Raw genomic sequence first — 27,683 nt, 5'->3', positions numbered from 1 at the left:
TTCCATCTCTTTTCACCACTGCTCAATATTCTTCCCATTTTTCTGTCCTTCTCTCTGCCTTCCCCACATTCTCAAAGAAGGCACATCCCTTTTCCTCTCTGAGTCTCAACGCTGCTCGGGTCCACCCCCTGCTGCCTGTCCCAGCCGGCCTCCATCCACAGCCCTACCCCGAAACTCAGCACCTTTCGGGCTGCCCCATCTTTGACTCTGCTCCCCTCACACCAGCATCCTTCTCTTTACCGCCAATAACAGCAGTGCATCCTTCTGTTTCCTTTAGAACAAGATGCAGATGTTTTCTAGGACTTTCTTCAACTTCAGGCAGCAGGTGTTTTGGTGGAAAGAGCGTTCTTCCCCTGAGTCTTTAGGGCCAAGCTCTATTCTCTTACCCTGTAAGTTTTAAAAAAAAGAAGGGGGAAAAAAAGGAGAAAGAAAAGAAAAGAAAAAGCCCCCAACAGCCTGGAGGCAGGCTGTGTGTCTCTGGTTACTGAGTGTGACTCACGGGTCCCTCCTGATGACCACCCCTGTACCATCATCAAATGCAGGGGTGTGTCAAGGCTGAGGGCCAGGAGGAGAGCTTGGCCCTCGGGAGGTGGCCTCCCAGAGCAGCCAGGATGTGACCAGTACAGAGCACGCCCTGCCTCCCCGGCACTGGGGCACCGAGGAGAACAAGGCCCGCATCCTCCGGGGAGGCAACACATGTGAACCCCCCTGGCGGCTTCACATTCCACTGCGGTCCTCCAGGCAATGCAGAGAAACCCTGGGTCTGGGCTGGTGGGTGGGCTGAATGCATGTGGGTGCTGAGAGGCAGAGGGCAGGCACTGGGCGGAGGAAGCGGCCAGGGACCACTCACGAGGCAAAGTGGGACAGGGTCGTCAGAACTTCGGCTTTTCTCAGAGGAGCCAGGAGGCTGACAAAGCCATGCCGACCACCTTCTGGTGAGGAAATAGGCAGGGAAGGAGGGGAAGCAGGATCACTGCATCCTGAATGATTCTGCAGAGCAAGGTTCCCCTTAATGTGCCCCATCCAACCTTTGTCCACTAGATGTTAGGTGAAGAAAAACATGTGGACCAGCATCTGTGGGCAGGTGGAGACCCCGCCGCTCCCGGACTTTGCCCTCTGCAGGGCCCTGTTTAAGGTTCCGAGAAGCCCTGCAGAGGAGAAACCCAGCATTTAGCCCGGAATTCCCCACGCTTCTTTGGCCATTGATTTTTCCCCCCATGTAACATCATTAAAGTTTCATGGGGTTGGTATTCAGGAAGAGATCTTTGGGAAGTGCTGGTGTGAAGAATTTCATAACAGCATCCTCTGGAATGTGCCCATTTTTTATTTTGCATGGAGGCCATGCCACATATTGGAAAGGACCGACCTGGGTTTAAATCTACCTTCCTATAAAATCCCTGGCCTTGATCAAGTTACCTAACCTCTCTGAAACTTAGTTTCCTCATTTTTAAAGTGGGAGAGATGACATCTAATAGAGCTTTGGTGATGCTTAAATGACAAAATAATAATAGTTAACACGTATAGAGGGTGTATTATGTGCCAGATACCACTTTAAGCACTTTCTTCATCTCCTTTCCCCACCACAGCTCTGAGGTAGGTAATGTTATCATCTGTATCTCCCAGGTCAGGAGACCCTGACACGCAAAGTTAAGGGTCGTGTGTATGTTGGAACTGAGATTTGCACCCCAGATACTAATACCTGGTAGAGTCGGGATTTGAAACCTGACCATCACTTCTCAGCAGAGAGCATGCTCCTAACCACTGTGTCATAAAGGGCCTGGTGCATGAAAAGCAATAAGGAATATCAGTTCCCTTTTCAGGTGATTCATGGATATTTGAAGGGGAACCGGACATTCCTGAGACTCCAAGTTATTCTGCAGTCTTTTTTATCAAACCTGTTAAAGGAATAATCTGGACCTGCTTGTCCACTCATTGTTTTCTGCACATAAAATAAAAATTCTCCTTCAGCAATGTCCAGAAAGTTACGACCCTTCTTCATGGCCTCTCTGCTTTGCCTCCATATCATGATCCACCTCAATTTGGGCAGCTGCTCAGCCGTCGGCTGGAATTGGGCCACTTCCCACACAGGTGCCATCAGTGGTCTGTGCATCCCCGTCCAGGACCAAGAGTCCTCCCAGAAAGCACAGTGGGGCTGTAGCTTGTTCCTCAGGCTGTTCTCTTTCCTGTACTTCAGTGACAGACTTGGCGACGGTCTAAGAAGGTGTCCCTTTTATCACTCGTTCAACAAAGTTACTGAGTTCGTGTGCTGGGCTAGGGGCATGCTCTGTATTGTGCCTTTTAAGTAGATCTCAGAATCTTCCTAACAGCCCTCAGTAGCCCTCCAAGACTGGAATGCTGTGGACTCTCCTCCATCAGTGGTGTTGGGGCCCTTTTCCACATAGATCAGCCTTGTTTTTGTTTTTAAACTTATTTATTTGATTTATTTTTGGCTGTGTTGGGTCTTCGTTGCTGTGCACGGGCTTTCTCTAGCTGCAGTGAACAGGGGCTACCCCTCACTGCAGTACGCGGGCTTCTTGTTGCAGTGGCCTCTCTTGTTGTGGAGCACAGACTCTAGGCGCACGGGCTCAGTAGCTGCAGTGCATGGGTTCTAGGGCGCAGGCTCAGTAGTCGTGGCCCATGGACTTAGTGCTCTGCCGCATGTGGGATCTTCCCGGACCAGTAGTTGAACCCGTTCTCTGCATTGGCAGACGGGTTCCCAACCACTGTGCCACCAGGGAAGTCCGACCAGCCTTGGTTTTTTTTTTTTTGCAGTATGCGGGCTGCGGGCCTCTCACTGTTGTGGCCTCTTCCGTTGCAGAGCACAGCCTCCGGACGTGCAGGCTCAGCGGCCAAGGCTCACGGGCCCAGCCGCTCCACGGCATGTGGGATCTTCCCAAACCGGGGCACGAACCCGTGTCCCCTGCATCAGCAGGCGGACTCTCAACCGCTATGCCACCAGGGAAGCCCGGACCAGCCTTGTTTTGATTCCCAAACTACTCCAGGATTCCCAACCCCTGCCTCTTGTGAGACCCTCTCAATAGGCTCTCTAGCCCCATCGTTCCAAATGCAAGCTCCTTGATTTTTGTTTGATTTCAGGATTCCCAAGCATCTAGAGCTTCCAGTAGGACTGGGTACACAAGTGCCACAAACGGGGTTCTCCCCAGGCCCCTGACAGCCACTGCAAATGAGCTCTCCTCTGCTCAGAACATCATTCTAATCATCCAGTCCACCAGGCAAACCTGGTTCAAGTCTCCCCTCCTCCCTGGTCCCTTCTCCTTCCATTACCCCACACACACCGGCAAGTAAGCTAATCATTTTCTCCTCTGTTCTGCTCCTGTACCTCACATATGCCCCACAGCTAGGGGAAAAAAGGCATTTCTTCCTCAAGATACTTGACTGCCACCTGCTGGAAATTTGTAGTAATGGCTCCACAAATCTCTGCCACTTAACAGAGGCGCAGGTACACTGACATGGGGCAGTGCACTGCTTGCACAACTGCAGGCACGACCCTGCCTATTGCAGTGATCAGGATTGAGGGGATCTTAAACATACCCCGCTGTGTCCCCAGTGCCCTGGCTTCCACTAGGGCTAAAGAAATGCTTGCTGATTGATCGTGGTGCAAACCCCGGTTATCTTAGGGTCGAGGCACCTGGTCTCATGGGTGAGTGTTCTCTAAATCCGTCTGTTGCAAAGCGAGGCAACCAAACTCCCCACAAACTTTCAGAGTAACCAGAGGATCAGGGGGACTTGCAGAGGGGACAGGGACCCTTCAGTCTCTCACCTCTGCTCAAAGGCCACCACCATCTGAACAGACCAGAGCAACTCCACATTCATCCCCTCATTAAACCTTGAGTTGAGAATATGGAGAATGGAACCGGGGCCAGCTGCCCTGCTCCTCTGCATGGGGGAAGGACAGTACTTTGGAGCAGATGCTGTGTCCAGGGCCAGCGCCTTGAAGGTGGTGGGGATGCAGAGGTGGCCACACAGGGGTCCTTGCAGGCAGCTAGGGGTTTTGTGGCAAAGTAGATCGGTGAGCATGTAGCTACTAGACACAGGTAAGCAAGGGTGTTGATTCACTATCGTCCATATTTTCCTAAGCTGTGCCCTTTTATTAAACATCATCAAAAGCCATTACCCCAGTGACATCCTGAGGCTTCACGAAGTGGTCTCAGTAGAGCTCCATCCAGCTGTTACACCTGCAGGCGGGGGCAGGAGGGGAAACATGCTTTTACCAGGGTCCTATTTTATAAAGGGAGAAGCCCTCTGTCCTTTCACAAAGCTTGTTTCCCCAGAGCCAGAGCCATTCGGCACAGCGTTGCTCAGGTCACATAGAAAGAGTCTCCCGGGGACTTCCTGGCGGTCCAGTGGTTAGGACTCGGTGCTTTCACTGCCGGGGCCCAGGTTCAATCCCTGGTCGGGGAACTAAGATCCCGCAAGCTGCCTGGAGTGGCCAAAAAAAAAAAAAAACCAACAAGTCTCTCGGACAGATACCTCTCCCTGCTAACCCTAGTAAAGTAAGAGGAGCATTTCCCTCTCTGCCCTGGCTTCCAGGAAGCCCAGAGACAACTTCTTACTTCAGTTTCTGTAGCTTTCCTGAAGCAGGATTGCTTCTCCTCACATTTCCCTGATTCCTTCCTCAGGAGTGCTTGTTTTGGGGGCATTTGTATTTTCCTTTGTAGGGGTGGCTTTGGGGGCAGGATGGGCAGTCGTGTGGCAGAATAAAGAACCACCACCAGTGAGCCAGACACATGTGGGTTTCAGTCCCCACTTGCTAAGCAGGATGTCTTTGCCTCTTCAGTGCTTAGTTCCTTACCTGGAAATTTGGGATAATGACCGTAATTAACAGGTTACTGTGAAGATTAAACTCCACCAGTGTGACCGCCACTATTCCCGCTCCCTCCTCCCAGGTCAGGCTTGGTCTGTGGCTCCAGGATCAGAGTCTATTTCCTTCTTCCTGCCTGTGTCAACTAGGGGACCAAGGGGTTTCCGGGGATGCAGGACTTTCAGTGCTAAATCAGGAAGGTCAGAGGCAAACAGAAGAGCCAGTCACCCTGGTATTAAACAACCTCAACATCTCAGGGGCTTACAGTGGCCAAGGTTTACTTCTTGTTCATGCTGCATCCGTACAGGGTCTTGGCTAAAGGAGGAGCCTCTATCCAGGAATCGCTGGTCTCGGCACAAACAGGGGGACACGCAGTAAAGGTCAGTTTGAAGGTTGCCACTGTCCCTTCCACTCACATTCATCCATCGGGGCGAGTCACTTGGCCAGGCCTGGCATGAGGCAGCCTGCCGACTTCCCACACAGAGGAGCAGCTAATGGTGTGAACCTTGATACAATCCACACGCTCCCCTTTCTATGCTTGTCATTCTGGGTGCTGGGGCAGGGAGGAGGGAAAGCCCAGAGATGCCTGGTCCACAGCTGGAGGGCACCCTGTGGCCATCTTCCTGTGGATGGTGTGTGTGGGTTTCTTTAGGGGCGCTTCAGCCTTGCCCACTCTGCTCCGAGTACCAGCTGTCTCCTTTTGGCACCTAATAGTGGCTGACAGGCTCACCTCTGCTAGCACCCTTGCTCCTTTGTGTGGAGCCCCAGAGAATCTTCTCCCTATGCTCCGAGGAGCACAAGGGGACTGAGGTGGGACAGAGGGTGCCCCCAAGCTCTTGCCAGGTACACGTCCCAGGTCCCTTCATGCCTGGCTTTCTCTGGCCACCCAGAGAGCCTCCCTCCCACCTTCGGAAATCTCTAGGTCAGAAGTGGGCACACGTGTGACCCCTGACTCCAGGACCACGGCCAGGCTCTCCCAAGAGCGTCCTCGCTATGCGTCACTTGGATGGCAGCACCAGGGCCAGCCCTGAGCCCCCAGTCAGCAAGGGTCCCTCTCCCAGGTACCTTTGGCCTCTTGGAGCCCCCTCTCTTGGCTCAAATCTCTTCTGGAAGTAGTTAGCACAGAAGACGTTTTTTGTCCCTTTTCTTTCGTTGTTCCATTTATTGTCTTACATCTAAGAACACCTTCCTGGAGAGAAAACAGTTTTCCAAAAAATAACTGGCACAGCTGATTCAGCTTCCTTACCTTGTCCAAGCATATAAGAAACATGGTTTTTGTTTTGCAAAATACAGTGCCAAAAATCTATGTTAGCATTTATTATTTCTATAAAGTAAACATGAGTGCTGGGAAAAAATGTTCAAAATAAGAAATTTCGTGTGGAGTTTGGTACGGAGAACCTTTATCTAAATTTCAGGGAAGTGGGGGAAAGAAAATGCAAGGCATGGTGCTGGGAGATGCTGAGCCGTGAGATCCGGCGCAGCTGGCGGGGCTGGGCGGGGTCTAGGCAGAGAGGCCGCAGCGGGCGAGGGGAAGGGGCGGGGCAGCCCGGGAGAGCTGGAGGCTTCTCTGAGGGTACACCTGAGGGCACTTGAAAGGCACGCAGGCGTTCACCCGGTGACCGAGTGGGTAAAGGGAGCCACACCTGTAAAACAAAGTGGGCACAGCTGAGGCCTCGTGCTCTCGGCTGCGTGCTTTTGGGAGCTTAAGTATTTCAGCAGCCTGGCGCCTCGGGTAGCAGATGAGCTGTCGGGCTGGAGAGCGAGCACGTCTTTTGCGGAGGCTTGGTGTATCCTGCTAGGGGTGTTTGGGGTTTTATCTGGAAGGCTTGGGGAGAGCAATGAAGCCACTGAAGCATTTTAAGCAAGGGGGTGTCCTACCTCTGACCACGGTGAGGAGGGGGCGAGACTGGAGAGGGGAGCAGCTTGGATGGAGGCGATGAATAAAGGATGGATGAAGTGGCTGGACCCACCCATCCAAGGGCCAAGTGTGGGCTCTGGGGCTGTTAGAAGGAGAAGGGAGGTCGCCCAGGGTGGATCCTGGGTTGCAAATTTGGGGGCTGGCGGGATAGTGTGGGACCTGGATGGGGAATCAGATTTAGGTGGGATCGTGTGTGTTGAGCCTCCCCCAAGCAGCCCTGCCCTGGGGACTTTGCATCCCTGCTGCTTATCCATCGAGGCTTAGGGACTGGGAGTCCAGAATTCCTGGTCACATCGTTTGCACTTGCCCAGACAGGGTTACCTGTGTCAGACAGTGAGGGTTTCTGAACCAGACTGCGAGGAAGAATAAATCGGGAGGACACGGTCCATTCTATCCCTGAATATTCATTTGAAGACCTTTATAATGATCAAGACAAAGGCAGGTCATTGAAGATGCAAGAATTAGCCAGTGGAATGTGAAGCGCCAGAATTTGTGCTTCAGGAAGGTCAGGAAGGCCCCAGTTAAAATCTGTCTTTCCGTCTCAAGGTGGAGCAGGTAGGGAGTAGTGGGGCGGGTGCAGCCCATTTCTTCCTTCAGAGCCTGTTCCTTCCACAGGGGTCGCAGGGCCAGAGAGGAGACCCCTGTATCCTGCCAGCAGGAGGTGGGCAGGGCAGCAAACTCTCCCCCCGCTTTAATTTAACATGAGCAGCTTTTCAGAACTGATTTCTCTACCACATGTGCTTGAGTTCAGGGACATTTTCTTTCAGCGTCAGCTCACTCCCAGCGGCTTCAGGTATTGGCCCTGCTGGCATTTCGTCTTGGCTTAATGTTTCCTGAAGACTTGTTTTCTGTGGTTCCTCGTTGTGTGCATTTAGGTAACTCACCTGGCTGGAGAGAGAGTTGAGTGGTGTCGTTATTCGCAGGTGTAGCTCCTGGAGCCCCACTGCTCTCCTGCTATGTGACCTCGGCTGGTTTCTTCACCTCTCTCTGCCTCGATCTTCTTGGTAAAATGTGGAAACAACAGTATTTACCTCAGAGTTATTTTCAGGTCTGAGTGAGTTAATCCACATGGTGCAGTAAGAACAGCGCCTGACGCCAAGTGCACGCTCAGTCACTGTTCACCGTTATTATTGCTTGACCCCGTAGGAGAAATGAAAAATATAATTATCTTCTTCCTCTTAAGGCCGTGTCCAAGAATTTACGTTTAGTAATTTAAAAGGCATTGTTTTTCACAGAAAATATCTCCTGGCAGACTTCCTCATGTGTTTGCAGTTGAGTTTAACAGGCAGTTGAAGGACGGGACGGTCAGCTCAGCATTGCTCCCTGTAATCAGGAGTCATGAGCAAGTTCCCCATCTTCCTCAGCTGCTATGAGACTTTTCATTTACTCCAAATTGACCTGTTTGGGATTTCTTTTCCTGTGGGCCCCACTGTAGGTTTCTGGAAGAAGTTGACTGCCTGAAAGGAAGCGACAAAACATGAAAATTGCTTTGAGGTGACCAACAAGTCCAGTGGCCCCTTGCTTCTCCCAAGGTGGATCTGGGGTTTAAGAACCATAACTTCAGGTAACAATCCTATCCCACCCACCCCTGCCTAGAGTGACTATCATTGGCAGCTCCGATGGTAGTCCTTCCCTCAGGAAGTGTGGTTTCTTCCAGGAGCCCTGAAACTTGAAATTTTCCACCTCATGCAAATGTATGGCTGTTCAAAAAGAGGAGTGGGGGCTAGAGGGGGCACCACAGGTCTGACACCCAAAGGGTCACCGAGACCCTGAGGTCTGTGCTCACTGTTGGCCTACTTCTCTTAATGTCAGTAATAATGATGATAATAACAACAAAAGCTACAGCTGCGGCAGGGCCTTTAATGTGATTAAATGATTATAAAATGCTCCTTGAAGAATACATCAGACTAGCCAGGAAATTTCTAAAAATGAAGAGTAAGAAGCAGGAAAGGAATTGTTCTACCAGATATTAAAATGTATTATAAAGCCACAATCATAAATAGTGTGGTACCAGGATGGAAATAAGCAGATCAAAGGAAAAGAAGAGAAAGTCCAGAAATAGAAAACAAATCAATAAAGATGGCATTTCAAGTGACAGGTAACAGGACACATGGTCTAGTGAGTGGTGTTGGGACAACTGTCTATTCTTTGGAGAGAAATAAGAAATTCCCAACCTTAGGTCGTGTACCAAAAATAATTTCCAAGTGGATTAAAGAACTAAATTTTTTTTTAAAAATTATAAAAACATCAGCAAAGAAGAGAATGTTTTTATTATTTTGGGGTGACAGGGTTTTTAAAACATGTCACTTTTAGTATCATATACAAATACCATAAGCAAAGTAAAAAGGCAAAAGCGGGGGGAAGTATTTACAACATCTATAACGAGCAAAGATTAATATTCCTGATATACAAATTTATTCATTCAACATGCATTTTTTGAGTGCTTACTGTGTGCTAGAAAGTGTTCTAGGCACTAAGGGTGCAAGCAGTAAACCAAAGTCCCTGCTCTCCTGATGCTTATAGTCTAATGGAGAGGACAGCCAGTAAATTAAGTAGATTATTGCAGGCCAAATGCTTATACGGGCGATGGGAAAAAATTAAGCAGGCCTGGGGTGGTTAGGAAGAGTTGGTGGGGAGGTCATATTATGTGGCTCTTCAGGGAAGCTTCACTGATGAAGTTTCATCTGAGCAGAAATATGAAAGAAAAAGGGGAGAAGTAGTTGAATTTTGGATGTTTTTTTAATCTTGAGCTGATAAGATTGGCTGATGGATTGGATGCAGGTTGTGAAGAAAAGAAAGGAGTCAGGGGTGACTTCTAGGTTTGGGGCCTGAGTGGCAAGCAGGATTGAAGTACCACTTACTGACCTGGGCATGGCCAAGAGGCTTGGCTTGGGGAGAACCAGGGATTGGTCATGGATGTTTCATGTTTCTGTTGTATATTCAAAGGGAGATGCCAGGGTGATGGTTGGTTATACAGGTTTGGAATCTGGGGAGAGATCTGGGCTGGAGATGTAAATATGGGAGTTGTCATAGCATGGATAGTATTTGAAGCAATGAAACTAGACAGATCTCCTAGGGAGTGAGTATAGACAGAGAGGAGGGCCGAGGACGGCTAGAGGCGAGGAGACGAGAGGAACCAGCTGAAGAGACCAAAGAGGAGTGGCCACTGAAGTAGGAGAACCATGAAGCTGAGAGACAGGGAGGAGGGAGAGATCGACTCTATTAGATGTGCTGATGGGACGAGTAGGGAGGGAATGGGGAACTTGCTGTTGGATTTAGCAATGAGGAGGTCACTAGTGAACCCAACAGGGGCTGTTGTAGTGGGATGATGGGGACAAAAGCCTGATTTGAGTTGAGTTATAGTGAGGGAAGAGGAAAGCAATTGGAAACAAAGAATTGGGGCAGTAACTGGAAGGGAGTGGAGTTCAAAAAAGTTGTGTTTTTCTCCCCCGCAAGATGAGAGTTGTTTGAGTGTGTTCTTATCCTAATGGGAGTGATGCTTTAGAGTGGGGGAAGTGGATGATGCAGGATTGGGGCGGATGGTCTGGACTAGTAAAAGAGGATGGGGTCAGCATGCTTTGGGGCTGGGGTCCTAGCCTGCAGCATCTAGGTAGCTGGTAGAAGTGGTTGCTGGCCTCTTAGTGAAGTATCAGCTAAGCATGAGGACTGGGGAGATGTTGGAGGTTTGAGGAGGAAAGAGCAAGTATGGTAGCAGAGTGGGAGAAAAAATGGAGCAGAAGAGTCAAGGATCGTTGCATGCTTTTCTCCCACCAGTTCAGGTGCCTGGGTGAGCATGAGTTAGGAGGCCCATCGATCCTAAAGACAATATGGTAGGAAAATAGGACATGAGTGGGCACAAAGGAAAACCAAAAAATGCCCATATAAACGTAGGAGCACCATCCATAATAATTTTAAATTACAAGTAAAAACAGTGAGGTTTCGTTTTTTTCTTTCAGATTGACAAGAGCTCTTATTGGGGATGTAAATTATTGGTTCTTTTCTGGAGCACAGTGTTTCAGTATTTACCAAAACATGCAATGTGTGTCCCCTTTAGACCTGTCAGTCTGACTTTTAGAGATAATAGCTCAAATGTGCAGAGCTACGCACACAAAGATGTTCACTCCAGCAATGGTCGTGAGAGTGAAAACACAGCACACGCCTAACCAGGAGGGCTCAGGTCTCTAATGTGTGGGCACAATAGTGACAGTGAAAACAAGAGCTCACCCTTGCCTCTCACTTTGCAGATGAGGAAACTCGGGCCCAGAGAGTGGGAGTGACAGCCCCAGTCACGTCACTTGGAGCTGGACCCCGACAGCGGGCAGTGCACGGCCACCTTCAACTGGGTTTGCAGTTGGAGTCCCTTGCAAGGTACTTGCCAGCCTCTCCTTTGGGCCGACTCACTTTGCGCTTTTAAGATATGAATTCTCAAAATGTTTTGCAAGTGTTTGCAGTGTCTTCACTTCATTATGCTAGGTTTTCCTTGCAGTGGAATCCTGAGTACAAAAGGACAGTTTGGGAGGACAGGACAGACTTTGCCTGGGCCAGTGATGGAGAGGGACCACTTTTTCCTGACTCCCAAGTGGGACTTACAGGCTGAGAAAGGATATTTTCTGCTTTCCTACAACTTTGATAAAAAATTGTAATAAAAATACAAAGATAGGGCTTCCCTGGTGGCACAGTGGTTAAGAATCCGCCTGCCAATGCAGGAGACACGGGTTCGAGCCTTGGTCTGGGAAGATCCCACATGCCGCGGAGCAACTAAGCCCGTGCGCTACAACTACTGAGCCCACGTGCCACAATTACTGAAGCTCGCACGCCTATAGCCCGTGTTCCGCAACAAGAGAAGCCACCGCGTTCAGAAGCCCGCGCACCACAACGAAGAGTAGCCCCCGCTCACCACAACTAGAAAAAGCCTGCGCACAGCAACAAAGACCCAACACAGCCAAAAATAAATAAAATAATAAATTTTTAAAAACACAAAGATAACAAGTAGATCATATTTATTTCATTGATTAGATTTGATTAGAAGAAGATTAATTTAGGACTGTCAGAACATCTGGGACACTTGGTCCCCTCCGTGGGAGGAGCACAGGGCTGTAACTTCTAGAGCCTTGGGTTCTGGTTTAGTTCTTCCATGCCCTGGCACGGGGATCTAGGAGAAGCCACCCAGTTTCTCTGAGCTTTGTGTCTACAAGAAAAACGAGTGGGTGAGCCTAAATTACCTATAGTAACTCCTAGAGTAAATACGATGCCCCTTCCAGTTCTACCTGGTCCTGTTCTGGTTGGCTGGGCGAGAGAGATGTTGGTGCTGTAATCAAGTCCCTTTTCCTCCACAGAGCCACCCTGGTCGTCCTCCACCTTAGAAGAGCACGTAGAAATAAACGTGCCTCTGTGCCTCCTTGTACCTATTCCAGACTCCAATGGCCGAACAGAGAATGGACATTTCTTCAACTATCAGCGACTTCATGTCCCCAGGTGCCACCGACCTCCTCTCCAGCCCCCTGGGCACCGGTGGCATGGATTGCAACCGGAAACGCAAGGGCAGCTCCACGGACTACCAGTAAGGCCTTTGGGCTCGTCTTCCTCTGGCTAAACTTGGTGTTGGCTCACAGGCACGAACATCTAGGGCCTCTACTGTCCCTCCTGGAAGAAGGGATCCTCTCTGTGAAAAGGGGTGGGAATGAAAGATCCAACTCCAGCTGGCCACACAGTAGTTGATTTTGCCCTTTATCTTCCCCCTGGATTGCAAGCAGGAGGGAGCTTCCAGTACTGCTGAGGTGTTTACTCCCTGCTCCTGTCCCCAGATTGTTCCACATCGAGGGAAAAAGAATAGCCTTAAAGCCAGGTTCCACATTTTACCCCTTTCTTCATTTTCCTTTGCTCTTGTGAGCAAGATGGCCAAGTCCCTGGATGTAACCTCAGTGGTTTCAAAAAGAGCTTTGCCTGAAGGCCTCTCTCTAGGAGGACATCAATGGCTTGCTTAACGTTTGTGGAGTGAATAAGTAGAGGTCATCTCTGGAAACAGTATAGGAACAGTGACATTGTCCTTAAACATTATTTAAATTAGTTTGTTCCTCTTACATTAAATAGTACTTTTCTTTTTAGACTAGATGGCTTTTCTTTTGAGTAAGTAAGTTTTCACGCTTACAGTCAGCTCTTCTGTAGCTGAACAAACATCTAGGGAATAAGTCAGCATAGAACATCCAAAGGCACGTTTTGTTTTGTAGAGGCAACTGTGGAGTCTTGCCCAAATGTCCATTTGAGAGGTTTTCTTCTGTTTAATGAGGGAAAATCTCCAAGGAGGTATCCCCCTACAGCAGATGTCCTTTCTGCTGAAGTTCACAGGTCGAATTTGGGGAGCACAGTGGCTGGAGGTCAGATGCCCACTAGGAGATGCTATGAGTAATATGTAAGTGATCCCAGATGATTAAGAGAGTGGACGCCCAGGGGATGGAGAGTGGGTGTGAGGACCGAGAGGGTGTTCTTCCATGGCAGTAACTCCCCAACAGGGAAACTAGGTGCTTTCTGTGGAGCCTTTGTCTTGGGCCAGTGCTGATGGAGGCCTTGACGTGTTCTAAGACCTCTGCTATCTAGATCTGTGGTTCCCAACCTTGTCTCCATCCAGAACTTTCAGGTTTCCTGCATGGACCCCAGTTTGCAGGTCCTCTGTAATTCGTGGAGACCCTATTAATTAAGCGACCATAATCCTTTATCTTATCATTTTAATGCCCTAAACTCATACCTGTAGGGCAGAGCTGCTTTTCACCTGAGATGGTCATCTGCCTCAGTGAGCGGATACAAGTCTAGACAAAAGGGAAGAGAGAGTTGTCATTTTCCCCTGTGGCCTGTAGATTTTCTTCTGAACTTCAGGACTAGCTAGAGAAAGTCTCTGCCTGTGGGGAAATTGAGGGCTCTTGGTTGGGAACCACTGTTCTAGAATGCCCGTGATGTGCCTCAGTGCTCCTGAGAAAGTTGTTTTTGCCCTTGAGATGACATTGTTTGGAAGGCCATAATCCCTCCTTTCTTACAGGAGAAAGGAGGAGGCCCAGATGTTGGCCAGTGCCCTCCTGAGCGATTTAGGGGTTGGAGAAGGGTGTGAGCTGACCCAGGGGATTTAGAACTCCTTCCTCTGAGGATTTCAATCTGTTTTCTACTGAACCACAAGGTGATGTGAAAACTGGATTCTGGAGTCCATGCAAGGAAGGCAGATCCCTGCTGTGGCCCCAGGAATCTCTGTGGCCCCTCAACCCCATGCCTCCCTCTGTCCCAGTTTCTCAGGGCTCGGGGTTTCCCGCTGAGCTGAGAACCAGAGCATTGGGTAGCAGTGCCTTTGAAGAGCTGGCTTGGGGCTCTGCTCAGTACTTCTTTGTGGGTACTTTGATTTCCCCTCCTCACCTCACCCACCGTCACCAAATATATAGTATATTTGATGCTTGATGTGTTTTGCAAATGAATGAACCCCATTTATCCAGAATGATGCGGGGGGGAATGAGGTGTTACAGTTACTCAGATACTCTGGTTACCTAAGAGTTTCCATAAATGCTATATGTATTCCCAATTTTCTCAAACAATCAATACAGTAAAAATATGTTAACACGCGAACTCTATTGAGACGGTATATATAACTTTTGTTTGGTCTGGGTTTTATAGTAGGTTCAAGTTGGTTTTGTTTGTTTTACTTTTATACATCAAGAGTCAATACTATGACTATTTGAGCTTTCTAATTGCTTGGTTTCTGGATAAATGAGGGCCTTCTGTATTAGATAAGAAGCTATTTTGTATGTCTTAACAGTCACATTCTCTTTTGTTTTCTCAGAGAAAGCATGGACACAGACAAAGACGACCCTCATGGAAGGTACCATGAATCTAGTCATTTGAACTTCAGCATCCTTAGAGCCATTTTCTTTGCATAATTAAACATTCTGTTACGTGGTGCAGGCTCCATCCATGTCCTTGATTCGGGATAAGCAAGGAGGCCTTGAGCCTATGGGCTTGAACTTGTCTCCCTCCCCCCACCCCCAGTGTGGCCAACAACCAAAGCTCTTGTGTGTCATGTAGAGATGACAGGGCTAAGGCAGGGAAGAAAACAGATGTGTAACTGCTGTCAATCTCCAGGACATTGTGTTTCTTCTTTTTTTTTTTTTCCAGGTTAGAATACACAGAGCACCAAGGAAGGATCAAAAATGCAAGGTGAGCTTGGACCCTCATTCTGTCTATAAACTGTCCTGGTTTGGTTGCTTGGTGTGTAGCCAAGGAGGCTCTGCATATCTGGTCCTTGTCTGTCAGACGGTCTTCGACACTGTCACGTCCTTAGGGAAGGAGGAAGGGGATGGGGGGCCCGGGCTTGATGTGGCCTTCTTCCACTCCCTCCATCCCTCCAGGCTGAGCTGCCTTCACTCTTTGCTGTCTAAGCACAGTTAACCGGAAGGGGGCTTTGGAGGGAGCAGAAGATAAATCAAGGCTAAAGGTTTTCTCCGTCTTCAGCAGATTACTCCTTCCTGACTCAGGGCCCTTCGGGGAGACCTGGCTCAGTGACTCGGTTCCCCGGGCTGTCCCAAGCCTCTGAAAGTGCCCTTATTGCTCTGCAAGGTGCAGTTGAAGGCTAGACCTGGGGGTGCCCTGCTCCCTTGAGGAGATTCTCTAACTCCGTCTTTCCTGCTTCCAACCATGCCTGCGACTCCTTTCCATGCAGATCCTGAGCTCTTCTGCCAGTAGCCCCAGGGCCATTTGAGTCTGTATCGTGACACAGAACCAGGGGCTGCAGAATTTGACCGACAGTTCTGGCTTTTCCCTCGTGGACCAGCTTTGGCAAGAGATCCCACGGTCCTGTTGCTGTGGCAGTGGCAGCAAACTACGTTTCCACTGTTGACACACCTCTTTTTTTTTTTTTTTTTTTTGCGGTACACGGGCCTCTCACTGTTGTGGCCTCTCCCCTGCGGAGCACAGGCTCCGGACGCGCAGGCTCAGCGGCCATGGCTCACAGGCCCAGCCGCTCCGCAGCATGTGGGATCTTCCCGGACCGGGGCACGAACCCGTGTCCCCTGCATCGGCAGGCGGACTCTCAACCACTGCGCCACCAGTGAAGCCCTGTTGACACACCTCTTGAGGGGGACAGTCACGAATGACTGGTGCAAACCAGTCAGGGAGGGAGTGTGTGCCCATGGAAGTGTCACGCTGACTCGGCAGGCAGCAATTCCAGGGAGGAAGGCGTGTGACATTCCTCAGTGGAAACTCTTGGGGACAGATGTAGCAAGTGCTGCGTCTAGGTGGGGTCATGGCCGATCCAAGGACAGTGGCGTTAGTTACCTGGTGTCTCAATCAGTCGGTCTCCGACGGGCCACACAGCAGGCTCCCCACAAACCTCAGAGACAGCTCAGCGTGGCGCCCTCACAGATGTCTGTTCCGGATGCTTTGCCCTTTGAATTCTCCACCTCCCTTCTTTCCTTCACCCCTGTCTTAAAATCCAACTTTATCGGGGCTGAGAGGAAAAGAAATGAGGAGAAATTAACAGCTCAGTTTACTCTGAAAAGACAGTTTTTGTAATATTTCTCAATTCTAAGGATGAGGTGAGCATAAAAAAAACCTAATACTGACCTGGCAGTGAGCCCACTTTTTTGGGTGACTTTAGTAGGAAGGCCTAGTTTGAAACATTCTGCAGATTCTAAATTTGCCTTGACAGATGAATATTGAAAACAGCTATAATTTATTTTCATCGTTTCCTTGATGCTCTGTTACATTTTACAGAAATCATTTTTCATATTGTTGTTCAGGGAAGCTCACAGCCAGATTGAAAAGAGGCGTCGGGATAAAATGAACAGTTTTATTGATGAACTGGCTTCTTTGGTACCAACGTGCAACGCGATGTCCAGGAAATTAGATAAACTTACCGTGCTGAGGATGGCTGTTCAGCACATGAAAACATTACGAGGTGAGATCCCGGCTTTATTGTCCTTTATGCCCTTGCTCACAAATGTTACCACCCTTTCCTAAAATGTTCCCGAGTCTCCTTAGGGACAAATGTTTATTACTTGCAAATGTGTAGCCTTGAGTAATATGCCTGTCATTTTCAGCAATAGACCTGATGCCAAATGAAACAATTGTTGAGCTTCTGTGGGTATCAAGATGCAGTTTTGCTGTCCTACGTCTCCAGAGGGTGGAGGCTATGTCCTGTGCGTGTGTATATGCGCATACATGTCAGAGAGGACCCTGCTGAAGGGCCAGCTTGTGCATATGTGGTGCCTGGGCCCCACGCATACAATGCTATACATCAGAAATGTAGGTGCCCTTAGTGACACAGGAAAGTCAGTTTCAGTTTTGAAGAGGAAAATTCATCATGGTTCCTTTTGAAGAGTGAGTCACTGGTTGGTGGGACTTGCTGCGTTTTATCGTCAGGAATGAACACTGATGATATTTTCATCTTCCTGGAATTTTCCCAAACCAGATCAACTCTTTATGAGGGAAGCAGTGTTTTCCTTCTTTTCTGAGTGCGGGGAGGGTGAGAAAACAGAGGCAGAGACGTGGAAGTGACTTATCCACACCACAGGAGAAATCCAAACTGTATCAGGCACTTTAGTGAATGCGGTTCCTGGAATTTTCCACAGCTAGTCTTGGACTATTTGAGGAAATTGGAAAGTGGGCACTCACTCAGATCTCTGACCTGTGTGGTAAAAGAATTACGTCTTTTATAGTTCTACAAAGCCACCGGAAATGAGAAGTAGCTGGTTTTGTCTGACTTTTGATCATTATTCAAAAATATAAATGTTGTGTCCTTTGCCTGGAGAATGGCATTTTAAAATTCATATTAGTGAAGATAGAGATTAAATCATAACTAATTTCTATTACATTGGAAGGAAAAGAGTGGCAGAGCTCAAGTTACCCTAAAAAGCAGGGACGTGGGTCAGTAACACGTGCCTTGTTGGTTGATATGAAAGTCAGGACACGTTCTGTTTCCCTCCTTCCCGGTGGTACTTGGAATTGTTATGGATCGTTTCATTTTACTTCTTCACTCCTTTACTAACCATTCTGCAGATTTCAAGTCATTTCCTGCTGGCATTTTTCTCTAAGTTATTCTCCTGAAAGATGCCAGATTGACAGCCTTTTAAACATAAGTCTTGTGCCTTCCAGTCCTGGGAGCTCGAGTTGCACTTACTGAAGAAATGCATTTCTCCGGGTTGCCAAGCTCATTTAATTCAACCCTGATGAAGAGGAGCTCTCAGTAAATGCCTTCTACAGGGTGTTTACTCAGGGCCTGGCAGTCTGGATGATTTCCCAAGAACATTTAGAGTGGAGATTTGAGCAACCGCTAGACAACCCATTTAATATAGATCTTGGGAGGAGGGAACCTCCCAGGAGTCTCTACCAGTTTGCTCCTAGAGCTGCCTTCTCTCTTAGAAGCAGTTTTTTAACTTGTGGCAGCTCCTGATTTTCACTATAGTGACAAAAGCAAGCTTGCTAAGTCTCCTGTGGGCAGCAGTGTTTGCTTTTCGGTGGAATTCTCTTTGGCATTAGAGGCTCCTGTCCAAAGTCATATCTAGCCCTGTCTCCGTAAAGGAAAAAGAAGACAAAATTTCGACCCCAGGTGGTAAGGACTGGCCGCATCTGGAAGGTTTGAGGCAGTCGAATGGAATGAGACATCTGAAAATACAGTGTTCCAACGCTTTCTCTTTTTTCCCCTGTAAGGTGCCACCAATCCATACACAGAAGCAAACTACAAACCGACTTTTCTCTCAGATGATGAATTGAAACACCTTATTCTCAGGGTATGTTGCAATTATGGGATTGTTTTACACAACATTTATTTTTACAAATTTCAGAGTTAAGCACCAGCGTGTGGGAATTTGATGTCTCAACACTGAACTAGCTTAGGCTCACGTCCTCTTTTGGGGTCTCCACCTTGTTCTTACTGTTTGAACAGGCTTCACATCTCTTCCCTGAGACCCTCCTCTTCTACCCTTGCTCAAGCAAAAATTGAAGGTCTATGCTACTGGGACTTTAAATAAGAAGAGCAGATTTTGTTAGAATAGGAGGTAATGAAGACTCCCCTTCCTGAATAGGAGGGTTTTAGAAAGGGACTGAAACTGAGAGCAGCTGAGAATTTCTCTCATCACTTAACCACTAGCACAAAAACAGCCACCTAAATCTTTATAGCAAAATTCCATCAAAACAACAAGCTTCCAAAGACATCATGGCCTGAGGAGGAAAGTAAGTAGAGGAGGCGATGCTTTCACCTGCGTGACTGCAGTGCTCACTTTCTCCTGCCAGGCTCTGCAGAGAGGCAGCTGAGGTGGCACTGCGGGAACCCGGCTTCTGTGCTGAGTCAGGTCTGCTCTGGGTAGAGCGAGATTCACTTGGAAATTGAAGGGAGAGACACCAAATTCAGAAACGTGTTCTCTTGCAAACTGTGAAAAGAGAAACAGAGAAGCCTAACTTAAGGCAAGGATACCTGCCCCATCTCGCCACAGCCAGGGCTGACCTCACTTCTCTGAGCAGAAGTTTGCAAAGCCCCGGCACAGAGGCTAGTCCAGCTGCATTTTTGCATCTTTGCTACCCATTTTCAGCTCACCCCGGCTTCAGGCCCTCTGTAAGCCTGGCCTGCCTGCTCGTTCCAATAGTCTCTATCCATCCCCTCGTGACGTGCTGTATTAAATGCAAGGAACAGAAGACGTGTTGAATAAACAGGGCTTTGTTTCTCCAGCATAGCCAGTCCTGGGGTAGGCTGTGAGGGGCTCGTATAGAGGTTCAGTGAGGTCAGCAGGAACCAGGCTCTTTCTGTCCTCTCACACAACCCTGCTGAGCTAGCATGTAGCTTGTTGCCTCATTGGAGTGAGACGGCCTGTGCCAGCTCTCAGTAGCGGATCAGCCAGAAAAAGGGCAGGGGAGGCTCCAGGCCAGCCGTCTTTTGTACCAAGAAAGGATGCACCTTCCTGGAAGCACAGTAGTGGACTTCAGCTTATCCAGAAGATGTCACCTGGTCCCCCATAGCTGCAAGTCATGTTGCAGAACAAGTATCGTAGACGCAGGCAGGAGAGAAGGGGGTCGGGAGCAGCGGTTGCCACACATTACAGAACCGCATCTGTCTGCTAGATTTCCCTCCAGGAGTGGCTGCCACTGGAACTCCAGCTGTGGCCTGATTGGCCTGGGGTTGGATGGCCTGGTAGCCTCCCTTGCAGTAGAAGCCACATCCGGGGTAGTTGTAATAGTGGCCCTCCCCGGCTCTTGTACGTGAATTATTGTTGGGCCAGGTTTTTTCCATCGTGCGTAGGTGCAGTTTTTTTGAACTTCTCTTTTATCCATCCAGTAAGTATCTATTTATTGGATAGTCCCATATTCCAGCTTATCATTAGCGATTCTTCAGAGCTTCATGTGAGTTGAAGCTTGGATAGGTATGTCTTCTGTCTTCCATTTTCATTCACTAGCTAATTGAGCAAACACTTTAGGACTTACTGGTTATGCATGGCCCTGTCCTACAAACATCCAATCACTGATAAACACTGTAGGGTGGGACCAAGGCTTCTCAGGAAGTTGGCGATGGTCATTTGGTTACCTCTCAAGGCATGCTCGGAAGACCCAACTCTGCCCTCACCTCTCCATCCTTTTCATAAAGATGTCCTTGTTCTCAGGGAGGACTTGCTGGAGTTAAGATGTAAACTGTACCTGCAGCATCTCCAGAGAGACCACCAGGGCTGGCCTCACGGGCATGCAACCTATGCAGTCACACAGGGCCTGGCACTTGGTTTAATGCTCTGCTGTCGCCATCTTGAAAATTGTATTTGAGAACAAGGGTCCCTACATTTTCATTTTGTACTGGGCCCTACATATTATGTAGCTGGTCCTAATTGCCATACTGATAATTTGGTACTTTTTAAAATTTTATTTTATTTTTTTGACTTTGTTGGGTCTTCGTTGCTGGGCGCGGGCTTTCTCTAGTTGCGGCGAGCGGGGGCTACTCTTCGTTGTGGTGTGCGGGCTTCTCATTGTGGTGGCTTCTCTTGTTGTGGAACGTTGGCTCTAGGCACGGGAGCTTTAGCAGTTGTGGTACGTGGGCTCAGCAGCTGCGGCTCACGGGCTCTAGAGCGCAGGCTCGGTAGTTGTGGCGCACGGGCCTAGTTGCTCCGCGGCATGTGGGATCTTCCCAGACCAGGGCTCGAACCTGTGTCCCCTGCATTGGCAGATTCTCAACCACTGCACCACGAGGGAAGTCCAAATTGGTGTTTTTAAAGAAAAAAATATATATGTGTGTATATGTATAAAACCAGCTCTTTTTGTGATGACAAGTGCTTAATAATTGTCTTGTTGCTGCTTTTCTGAATGATTTCCTATTAGATGCCCACACTTATCAAGGTCTGGAGTAAGAGTTTTAATGCTATCCAAACTAAATACTTTATCTTGGGCTTGCCTTTTCTGCTCTTGTCTCTCAGACAACGTCAGTGGTGACTTGTCTTCCCTGATGGAACTTTTCTCACATCTCTGGCCCATCTCAGTGGCTGTGAAGTACTGTCTGATTCCTTGCCGCTTCCAGGTGCCCAGTTCTTGGGAATTTGCTTCAACAGATGGCAGGGTCCACTCAGATGATGTTTGAACGGTTTGGCAGCAGGAACTGGACTTCCACTTTTCCTTACCAGTGCAAATCTGACTAATAGCATTCTTTACTAAGTGCTTTCAAAATATCTTTAATAACCGGCGTGTCAGGGAGCAGTGAACCTGATCAGTTTATAGTGTCTGAATCCTGTATGTCCCGAGTTTTGAAAACGTGGCGGCTGCTTCGGCTCCGTGTCATTCATTAACTTAACACCGTCCTCCCTGAGGGCGAGCCTGCCCTGGTCTTCTGGCCCCGTGGTGCTCGTGTCTCACCCCTCTGCCCTCTGGCTGTCTCCTCAGCCCCAGCTTCTTCACCTGCTGGTGTTTATCTGCCCTAGTAAAGCGGTGTCGGAATGTTTTGTGCCTCCCCTGTGCTGACCGTGTTCACCAGCCTCTGGAACCTCCTCTCCCTCCCCTGCATGTGTTCAAATCCACTGCACTCGTGTCACCAGTTTGGGCCTGACTCTGCCCAGCATTTTTTCCAGGATGTCACGAGCACCTTCTTCCCAGGAATCTTTTGTGCCACATCGCTTCATTAATGAAAAGCCTCAAAATACTCTCTTCTCTCGTTAGATATGAGATTGTCAGCAAGGCAAGTGAGGAAGTTATTAATACTCTCTTTTTTGACAGAATGAGGCTTCCAGCAGATGGTGCTTGGGAAGTCGCTTCCCCCTCACCGTCATCCCTTGCCCCTGGGCCAGCTCAGAGACCTAACTTAGGAAAGGATCATCCCCAGCTTCCTTCTGGCAGGACAGCCTGCCAAGCCCTCTCACAGCAATAGTGAATCTGTTCCCCTTTTACTCACTTCTTTTATCCCAGCACAAGTGCATGTACCATTCTGTTACCTTCTGGCACATGAATTCATTTCCTAGTTCTTTGAATTAAACTGCATCCCGAAGGCCCTTTTGTGGAAAAGGGTTCTCTAGATTCTTCCAAAGGACAGGCTGCGGCCCAGCAAATAACGCAAGATGATGACGCACTGTGATTTAGCCCATGGTAGCTGAATGTAGAGCAAGTGCGTGGTAGAGAACGGAGCACCTCCCTGGCACCGGGAAGGCCCCGGCAGGAGTTGAGTAGTTGCCCGCCTGGAAAGTCGTGGATAGGATTCAGTCACACATGCACAAAACATCCTAAGCTCTCAGGTACCGTAGCTTTGGTGTTTACCTGCTTCAGTCTATCCAACAAATACTGTCCTGTCTCCACACCTATCTTTACTGGCCCTTTGGATTTTTACCTGTATTTAAAGTGAAGAAGAGGTGAAAAGAAAGTCAGGGGAAATTTTTGCTTTTCTTTTTTTGTATAATTTAGGATACAAACAGCCCAGCCCTGGGTCAAGCGATAATACTTGGGAGCAGTACTTCTCGAGCCTGTGTACGTTAGAATCACTTTGGGGTGGGGGTAAGGGTGGGATGGGGAGGGGGTAATAATCATACCAGTGATCTAGCCCCATTCCAGACCATCAGCGTAAAAAACCAAAAGCAAACCCCACTTCAAATGTTGAGAACCACTGTTCCCGAGAGCTCCCTGGAAATGGAGGTGTTCGAGTTGAGGACAGATGGAGGCTGCGATATTGGACCAGGGGGTTCTGATCCTAAAGTTTCCTTCCGCTCTCAGATTCTATGATATTACAGCATTGTTATACTTAGAGCAATGAAATGTATTTCTCTGGACCTTCATGCAGTCAAAGGAAAATTCTTAAGCTGAGTTCTGCCTTGAAACAGAACTTACTCTAATGGCACTATCCCCTGTAATCATTAGATAATACATGTGTGTATATCCGCCTTGGAGAGAATCTTACTATTCTCGGAAGGCATTTGTTCTGAACATCCTGTTCTCAGGATACCTGTGAAACTGTCAATGACTGCAGTCCTGTGCTTTGGATACTTAGAAAACAATCCTTATTTGCTATCAGAGTGACTATAAATCATGTTTCCTAAAGTGTGATAAATTGATTATCCATTTCTCCTGATTAGGCAGCAGATGGATTTTTGTTTGTCGTAGGATGTGACCGAGGGAAGATCCTCTTTGTGTCAGAGTCTGTCTTCAAGATCCTCAACTACAGCCAGGTACTGCTCCTGCTGCTGGTTCTGGGCAGCCTCACAGCAGCCAAAAAGGTCACCCCACTTCTCAGAATAATTATAGTGGACAAGTGACATGTGAAGTGCTTATATATTCCCCCACCCCATCCTTCTTCCAGAAGATTCTGTACACAGAAATGAATATAAACTTAGAAAACTTCCTTTAATGTGCTTCCCCCACTGGGAAGTTCGACCTTATCAGCATTGTAACTTTCTCACTGCTGCAAGATAAATAGCCCACAGTGTAGGGGTAGGGGGGCAAGGGGCTGTCTGACAAGGAAGACAGGTAGGCAGACCATACAATACCAGGGAATAAGAAAAATGGGAATCCACCCATACTGTGTTAACAGTGATATGTCACTTATTAGCTCTGTTGAACCTCAGCGTCCTCTAAAACATGATTGTAATAATCCATACAATCTATGAACGTTTGTAGGATCATATAAGATAACCATTTATAAATGCTTCTAGAACAGAGCTTTTCACCTATTTTGTCCCTAGAGTTTTTACTCGTTTTTTTCATTCATTCACTCATTCACATGCTGGTATTTGCATGGAAACTTAGTAAAGCAGAAGAATTGCAGAATCAAAATAACATTTATATAAATTAGAATTAATGTAAATTTAGTGTTTCCAAGGTGTTTTGCTCTTTTTAGTCTTAGAGCAAAGCTATGGAAGAAGTTATTTTTATCTCTGCTAACAATTAGGCTAGTGAGGCGAATAGTATGACACAACTTGTTTAAGAACAGAGGTTTAATGGAGCTAGAGTCAGAGCCCACGCCCTACATTCCTCCCTCTGAGGTCTTAGAAGGAAATCTGTGGGCCTCAGAAATAAATGAAAAGGAATACATACTGAAAGACTTTTGCCGTAGAGGAGCATGAACTATTTATGTATGTGGTTGAGCCCTTTTGCCTTCGTGTCTTATCAAAACCACACTCCCAGTGCCTCATTCATTGTGTCTATATCTAGGCAAAGTGACTGGACGTGTGTACATGTTAACACATGAAATATTTGAAATTCTCGTGCTTAAAAATGCAGAGTAAAGGCCAAGCCCTTGTTGGTTAATGTATGTTCCACGTGCCGTTGACTTGTCCTTTTTGATGATACATTCCCACAGAATGATCTGATTGGTCAGAGTTTATTTGACTACCTGCATCCTAAAGATATCGCCAAAGTCAAGGAGCAGCTCTCCTCCTCTGACACTGCACCCCGGGAGCGGCTCATAGATGCAAAAAGTGAGTTTGGGATCCGCAGCTGCTTCCTCAGCTGCCTGCCCAGACGGCTGAGCGCCGGGCTGAGCAGTGTGTGCGGACCTCAGCCTCTGGGTTCCTACCTCTCTGCCCTTTATCTGGGTCCCAGGTGCTGTCTTTGGCTCAGTGGGATTGTTTATGTTAGAAGAGAAGAAAGAAGAAAAAAATTCAATGTCCAAACTCGTGAGAGGAGAAACAGCTACTTTCATTTGATTCTTTCTGATTTTTAGTCATTTTTTTTTCAGAATCTAAAAATTCCAAGTTGTATGTTCCTGCGTTAAAAGGGTTCACATCAGTTTGATTTGTTCCCCCTGAAAAAATCACCTCTATTTATCTGAGTTGCACTCATGCAGCCTCATAAGATGAAAGTAAGAAAACTTCAAGTGTAAATGTGACGCTTCTTTGACCAAAGTAGTTCTTCATTAGATGCCCTGCCCCGCCCTTCTGCCCGCCTCCCTGCTTCCTTCTTGCAGCAGGCCACCACTCACGTTCTCCCCCAGCTTCCTGCTCCTGCACCCACTCCCTGCCTCCTGTGTGAGGCCACAGAAGCTCTCTTCTCCTTCAGCCCCATGGGGGTGCTGTGCACTCCAGCAGTTAAGAGCACAGACTCTGAGTCAAATGCAGGGCTCGCATCTTGGCTCCACCATTTACTAGCTGTGTGACCTTGAGCAAGTTACTTAACCTCTCTGTGCCTCAGCTTCCTTATCTGCAAAATGTTACCTATTTCATCAAGTTGTGAGGATTTAATATGCTAATAACGGAGTACATAGTTTCCAGCACAGAGTAAGCACAACATGGTATATTCACCTTGGCCCAGTGCCATCATAGCCTAACTAGTTTCTTGCTTCCAAGCTCTCCATTGTAATCTCTGGAAGGAAATAACCACCAGAGGAATCTCCTTTAAATCATCCTTTTCACTAAGGCACTCCTCTTCTTCCTATAAGTACAATGCAGTCCCTGGTACCTGTTGCCCTTTATAGTAGGGTCCTGCAATTTTTTTAGTGACCTCAGAAGAGAAAGATGAATGCTGTTTGGTCCTTGCCTCTAAAGCTCTTACCATGTAGTCAGGGAGACAAGGAGACAGCGCCATTCATAATGGGTGCAGCCATAGATGTAGTGCCAGGCATAGAGAACGATGATTAATTCTCACGTGGGCGTGGGTACAGGCATCACGGAGCAGGTGACAGCTCCAGGTGGGTTTGAAAAGATGAATTAGTGTTTGCCAAATGATGAAGGGAGGAAAGGAGCAGAAGAAATGATTTGTGGACGGGTGCAGACGTGCGGTGCTGTGGGCTGCCGGTGCTGCTGGAACAGAACATGCTGCAGGGGAGGGAGAGGGCTGGACCACGAAGACCTTTTCATCTGTGGGGACACAGTGAAGGGCTGTGAACCAGGCGGGGCGGGCTCGGATTGGCATTCGGGGAGGATCACTGAGGCAGCAGTGCGGGAGGTAGGTGAGAGCAGGGAGACCCAGGAGGAGCCCCCGGCAGTAGCCATTCCTGTGATGGCTGCTCCCGCGGTGGGCAGTGGGCGCTTGTTCCCCCCAGACGTGATCTGCAGCCCCGGCTTCTGCACCGACAAGTAGCCCATGTTTCTATCAGGATCACAGTCATGCTTTTTCTCCAGAGACTCTAATTCAGTTGGGCCGGAACCATAATTCAGACCACAGATATGAGCTAGTTTATATGTGAAATTTACATGATTTAAAATTTTCTGGTAGCTACGTTTAAAAAAGTGAAAATAAATGCAGAATTATCTTTAATACTGTATTTTATTTAACACTAAATCCAAAATGAGGTCTTTTACATTTTTTCTGGTACTAAGTCTTTGAAATCCTATTTTCATTCACACGTACAGCACACCTCCAATTTCACCTTCTCAGTAGCTGCGTTGTAGCTAGTGGCTACCACACTGGGAAGCACAGATCTAGAATGGGGTCCCAGAATCTGCAGGTTGATGAAGCATCCAGCAGTTCTGGCATCCAGCCAGGGTTGAGAACTTAAGGCAGTCCTGCTGCCTCCTTTCCATTCCAGTATCCAGGTCTTGCCCATCCTCCAAGTCCCAGCCCACTTCTGCCTCTGGGAAACCCGATTGTTTCTGCCATTTACTTGGCACTGATCACTCATACGTCACGTTGTGTTATCATTAGTCTTTTCCTGGTGAACTTCCATCTCCCCTTCTCAGCCGTCCACTCCTGCTGGACAGGAACCCTGTGTGTATTTCTTTATTCCCTGGAGCACCTAGTCCGTTCATCAGTCGCTGCATTCTTTGTGATCTGTAAGCATTCCGGGTTGACAGCGCCCCTGTCCATACAGCATCTGTTAAGGCCTAGACTGAGGAGAAGGGTTATTGTCACGTCATTGTTACAGAACAGCAAGGCAGGAAAGAAAAGACTTTCTTCAAGGGCACACTCCCCCTCCTGACAGACAACACTACCCTCAGTTTATCACATTTTGTGTATTGATTTGCAGCTGGACTTCCAGTTAAAACAGATATAACCCCTGGGCCATCTCGATTATGTTCTGGAGCACGGCGTTCTTTCTTCTGTAGGATGAAGTGTAACAGGCCTTCCGTAAAGGTTGAAGACAAGGATTTCCCCTCCACCTGCTCAAAGAAAAAAGGTAACCACTTAACAGTTCTTTAAATCCTATCACAGGTGGAGCGCTCAGCAGGGGGTGGGCTCAGAGCAGCGGGTCCCAGGATTGCAGCCAGGACCTCACTAGCCCTCCTTCAATGGGGGCGGTTGGGGAGCGGTGGGGGGGAGCTGGAAGGCCCTGATGGTGTCACGATGACACAGGTTTGTGGGAAGGCTCCCTCTGTTTAAGTCCTGTTTGTTTTCCTGTGGTTGGGAAAGAATACTCTCTAAGTCACAGCCCCCTGCCTCCCCAGCACCCACGAGCCCACCAGAATTATTCTAAGTTCACCAGTGCCTGCAGGTGGCTAAGTGCAGTGGACACTTCTCATTTTTCTTCCATTGTGAAGTGTTTTTCTTCCTGTCCTCTCCCACTCCGGGCTTTCTTCCGGGTTCCTTTTGTTG

General features: G+C 48.2%; 1 protein-coding gene across 13 annotated transcripts in view; it reads left to right on the top strand.

Moving 5' to 3' along the window:
* Positions 1 to 27,683, top strand: part of BMAL1 (basic helix-loop-helix ARNT like 1) — a 104,107-nt gene that overhangs the window by 59,610 nt on the left and 16,814 nt on the right. For 8 of the 13 annotated variants that reach the window (XM_033404460.2, XM_049713796.1, XM_049713795.1 and 5 more), the window contains 10 exons: positions 8,176 to 8,304; positions 10,985 to 11,108; positions 12,077 to 12,300; positions 14,557 to 14,595; positions 14,889 to 14,930; positions 16,511 to 16,668; positions 18,420 to 18,499; positions 23,291 to 23,383; positions 24,514 to 24,631; positions 27,118 to 27,267. In XM_033404460.2, coding sequence (XP_033260351.1) covers positions 12,161 to 12,300; positions 14,557 to 14,595; positions 14,889 to 14,930; positions 16,511 to 16,668; positions 18,420 to 18,499; positions 23,291 to 23,383; positions 24,514 to 24,631; positions 27,118 to 27,267 — 820 coding nt within the window. In that variant the 5' untranslated portion in view covers positions 8,176 to 8,304; positions 10,985 to 11,108; positions 12,077 to 12,160. Of the gene's footprint in view, positions 1 to 8,175; positions 8,305 to 10,984; positions 11,109 to 12,076; positions 12,301 to 13,045; positions 13,150 to 14,556; positions 14,596 to 14,888; positions 14,931 to 16,510; positions 16,669 to 18,419; positions 18,500 to 23,290; positions 23,384 to 24,513; positions 24,632 to 27,117; positions 27,268 to 27,683 lie in introns of those variants that run through there. The other 5 variants (XM_033404463.2, XM_049713794.1, XM_033404468.2 and 2 more) reach the window with 3 other exon arrangements.

Source organism: Orcinus orca, chromosome 8, assembly GCF_937001465.1.
Source record: "Orcinus orca chromosome 8, mOrcOrc1.1, whole genome shotgun sequence".
In the NCBI taxonomy this organism is placed as follows: Eukaryota; Metazoa; Chordata; class Mammalia; order Artiodactyla; family Delphinidae; genus Orcinus; species Orcinus orca.
The sequence above is the reverse complement of the archived record's forward strand: the minus strand, read 5'-3'. Positions and strand labels throughout refer to the sequence as shown.